The following is a 4,483-nucleotide window of genomic DNA, read 5'->3' as shown; positions in this document are numbered from 1 at the left end:
CGACGAGATGGAGCTGGTGATTTGGGGACTGGGAACGTGGGTGTGGCTTGGTATCCACCTGGGAAGAAAATGTATTGCTTTTTATTATTATTATTATTACAGTGAAACTAACAAGGCATAGGGGGGCTACTCTGTCAAACTGTTCTGTGCACAAATTTACTCCTGTTTGTACACCCACGGAAGTCAATAAGGCTACGTGCAGTGTCAGGATAGACGGGCTCAGACTCCAAATGGCCGCTTCAATACACCCCACATTTTTGCCAGCACAGGCAAAAACAAACAAACACCTCTGGATCATCAGCCAGATTCTGAGCAATTCTGGGCTAGATCCTCAGCTGGTTTCACACAGCATAGCTCTGTCAAAGCCAGTGGGTCAGATTCTTAACTATGCAAATTAATCATAGCTCCACAGAAGTCATGGGGTCTGATCTGCAAATGGTGTAAATCAGCACAGCTCTGCTGAAGCCAATTGTCTCAGATTCCCAGTTGGCGTAAATCCGCACAGCTCCATTGAAGTCACGGCCTCTGGATGAAGTCAATAGGGCAATGCTGATTTATGCCCGCAGAGATTCTGGCCCAATCCCTTCCCTGTTTCATTCTGAAATTGCTTTATGGTTTAGAGAGCAGTAATAATCACCTCATTATTATTAATATCCATGGCAACAGAATGGAAATTAATCACACTACTTCTATTTATCCCCATAGAAACGGAGCCAAAACAAACAGGGCTTTATCCACAAGGCCTGATTCCTAGAAATCCTACATATTACATAATTACTGACAAAATGACCCAGCAATTAATGAGCTGCCCAAATTATCCAGTAGCGTCTCTTTAAAGGTTAATAATATTCAGTTAGATTAGCTTTCAAAGGGGGTGCTGAACAATAAGGGTGGGCTAAGAACATTTACAGTAGCTGGGCAGAGCTTTGCAGCTGACCTCACTGTAAATGTTTGCTTCAGTCGCTCATTGCCGGGCATGCTAGTTGGCACTTGTGTGTCTTTCGCTGATTGTGTTTTGTAAGCTAGGCGGGTGTAGTCGGGAGACTTCAGAGGAACAACAAGGGTCCGTAGGCCTCCTGTGAGAAATGAAGTACACGTGCTGCTTCCCACTCAAGTAGTAATCGAGGAATGCTCGAGTGCGGGGCTGGCTGTGAAATGTCTGGGCGAGACCTAAAATCACCATCTTTGCTTGTAAAGGTAGAAATTCACTTGTCTGCACGTCTCCCTGTATGTGACCCTGCGTTAAGGACTTTAGTGGTGTCCTCTGCTTGCTCCTAATGCAGAAGAGTGGATCTAATGTCATGATCTCGCCTATGTGAGGGCATATCCAAAGTAACTTTGTTCAGGCAACCTATGCTTCCCCTGGAGATTCAGTTGAGATTAGTCTCTTCTTGTCCTAGGTTGTTGTGTACTATTTGTGGTAAATGAGCTGACGCCTGTACTGTTTGGGTTTGCACATCTGTGTTTGCCTGCAGGCAGCCAGTCCCTATAGAACAAAAAAATCTCCCTGATCCGATCCTTCAAAACCAAAGGCTCCACAGACGGCTATCAGGGAGCTGCAAATGCAGCTTCAGTACAGTTGGGAAATAGGTTTGTAGAGCTCACCGAAGCCCTTGAAATTCTGACATTTAAAATTCAAATCCCCCCTGCAATTTTAGAAGAGAACATTAAGACCTCAGTCCTGCCAACACATGTGGAGACACAGTCCCTTCCCCAAAGAACTTATCCCGTGAGCCCCTGATCCTGCAATCAGAGCTGCATGGATGGACACCTGCATTAAACTTGAGTGGGATGGTACGTGAGCGCCAGGATCCATCTGCATGAATGTGATTGCTGGGTTAGGCCCCGCGAAGACACATGGGGACAGGGATAAAACAAAAAGGCAAAAATATAGACATTGTATACATGTATGTATTTAAAAAAAAATACAAGATCTGAATCCTTGAATGGTCCTTAGAGCACAGTGGGGCAGCCTGTGTGCAGAGAAAAGTACTACGCACAAGGAGTATGTCTAGATTAAAGCTGTTTCTGAGATGTACAATAAGCCACATACGTTTGTGCCCTGACACAAACATTTGTAGAGCGTCTAGACTCTTAGTTCAACTGGTGCAACTGGCAATCAACCAACTATCTCAAGTTGAAAGAGGGTCACAAACTGTTTCAGCAAGTGGAAAGGGCATTTTCCTGTATTTTGGAGAGGAATTGGAGCCTAATATTCAGCCACATCCCCATGCCAGGTAATGGGGATAAAAAAAAAATCATATTCCATGACTATACCACCAGTAGAAAGGAATATTTTAAGTCTGTGGCCCATCCCCACAAACTCTGATCCTTTTACAAATTCTTTAAGATTTTTATTAAGAGATGCTTGCGGTTTGCTATCTTTCGAGTGTGTGTTTGCAGGGTGGGGTGAGGGGGAAGAAATCAGGTATAGCATTTCATATTAAAAAGAAAGGTTGTTAAAAACCTGAGCTTGGTTGGATAAGTAGAAAACAACTTGTCAAATCTTTTAGCTTTGTTGTTCCTGAAAGGCGACTGATGGAGTTTAGGTAAGAAAGATGGAAAACTCATGATGGTAAATTGTGAGTTATCCAAACAACAGCAAGGAAAACAGCAAGTGCGGAAGGTCTGTGTTCTTATTTCTGGGTTTCCATGTTCTCTTATTCCTTCTTGTTTGATAGCTGGGTGAGGCCAGGTTGTTGGCTGATGGTCTCAGGAGCCAGGGTGTCTTCAGCTGGTGGTCCAGAGATCTCCTTGGTCTCTTTGCCATTTAGTGGTTTCGCATTCCGTGGGCGTCTGCATAGGTAACTGAAGTTAGGACGGTAGCAATGTTGACTTATTGCTTCGACTTCGGTCTCATTTGCCTGGGGGCTTCTGTTACATTTTTCTCCTCCCTCCTCTCTCGGCTGTCTCAAACAACGCTGCCCCAAGCTGAGAAGCTGCCTGAAGCCCTGGTATATGCTCTGTTTCACTGGTTTGCTTTGCTCGGCATGGACACACCGACCTTCCACATGCACCACTTCTGCGCTCACAGAATTGGAACACTGGGGCTGATACCCATAGGATGTGTGCATCAAATAAGACTGGTCACTGTAGGGCAGATTCCCATCTTCTGGTGCACTCCTTGCTGCCTCGTTCTTTGGCATGCTCTCACAAAGGTGGTAACTCTTGTGAGGCGGACTCCTCCTTAGACCCAACGAGCACTTGTGACGGTTGGCAGCGTATATGCTGCCTTGCACGGGAATGCCACCGGGACCTGTGACATTGGCAGCCTCCAGGCCTTTATCCCCTAGAACCACATCAAACTCCACCCTCTCCCCATTGCCCACGCTGCGATGGTACTTATAGGGATTGTTCTTCTTTATGGCCGACTGATGTACAAACACGTCCCTCTTATTGTCGCTCCTTGTAATGAAGCCATAGCCATTTCGGACGTTGAACCACTTGACCGTGCCCCAGACCTTCCTTTCAATCACCATCTTCTCCTCTGCAGGAATCAGTGAAACTAGGAGGGGTTTACTCTTGATGGATGCAACCTGCAGATCCTCCTGCATTGCAGGTTTGTTGTTCAGGACCATTGCACAGTTTGATTTTACTGCTTCAGGCTATCAGTGGTGCACAGTGCCCTGGGCCTTAGAAGACAAATAAAGTCAGGAGCTGAGCTACTGCTACCTTCAAGCTTGTGTCATCAGCTCTGGGCTGGGTTTAGCCTCTAGCAGCTATCACAGTGAGAGACCAATGCTTCAAGCAACATTTTTAATCAATTGGATTGCAGCTTTCAGGTTTTACAGCTGAACCAGCGGTTGATTGGCTCAGCCACATGTGATGTCACAGAACTAAAATGCAGTTGAATTGTTACATAATTCACATGATGAAATGAGAGGGAGAATCTTCTACGTCCTACATCAATCCCAATAACTTGTGGCCAAACTAGAGCAAATCTTTTAGAAAGACAACAGAGAGGAAGGAAGGTACAATGGTTAGGGTGCTCACCTGGGATTTGGAACACCTTGGTTCAATTCCCTGCTTTGTCACTAGCTTCTTGGGTGCCTTGAGCAAGTCACTTTGTCTCTCTGTGCCTCAGTTTCCCATCGGTAAAGTGGGGAATAATAGTACTGAAAGTTTGTAAGGTTCCACATTACTCTGGGGCTAAGTCTTGTAGATAGGCAGTATCTTGCCTGCTGCAAGGCAGGAACTGAGGCCCAGAATCTGCTCTTAGTTACCTTGATGTGAAACAGGAGTAGCTCTGTCAGCTTTACTGGAATCGCTCCAGATCATTTCTGATATGAGATCACAAGCAGTCTCACTGTTGCACAGGTAGAAGCAGCCATGGGTGAAGCTCAAACGATTTGGAAGTTTGCTAGATAATCAGAGGCAGCCCGTGCTGCAAGAGCTTGCAAGTAATGCAAGACAGTCAAAAGAATCCGATGAAGTGAGCTGTAGCTCACGAAAGCTTATGCTTAAATAAATTGGTTAGTCTCTA

At 45.5% G+C, this 4,483-nt stretch overlaps 1 protein-coding gene across 1 annotated transcript; it reads right to left on the bottom strand.

The window, feature by feature from the left end:
• Nucleotides 1-2,660: 2,660 nt before the first annotated feature.
• LOC119850699 (Y-box-binding protein 1-like) lies at nucleotides 2,661-4,278 on the bottom strand. The gene is made up of 2 exons (XM_038389123.2): nucleotides 4,224-4,278; nucleotides 2,661-3,487 (listed from the first exon to the last, which is right to left on the bottom strand). The coding sequence occupies exons 1-2, from the start codon at nucleotides 4,276-4,278 to the stop codon at nucleotides 2,661-2,663; spliced, it is 882 nt and encodes a 293-aa protein (XP_038245051.2).
• Between the last annotated feature and the right edge of the window lie 205 nt (nucleotides 4,279-4,483).

Source organism: Dermochelys coriacea, chromosome 2 (genome assembly GCF_009764565.3).
Source record: "Dermochelys coriacea isolate rDerCor1 chromosome 2, rDerCor1.pri.v4, whole genome shotgun sequence".
In the NCBI taxonomy this organism is placed as follows: domain Eukaryota; kingdom Metazoa; phylum Chordata; order Testudines; family Dermochelyidae; genus Dermochelys; species Dermochelys coriacea.
The sequence above is the reverse complement of the archived record's forward strand: the minus strand, read 5'-3'. Positions and strand labels throughout refer to the sequence as shown.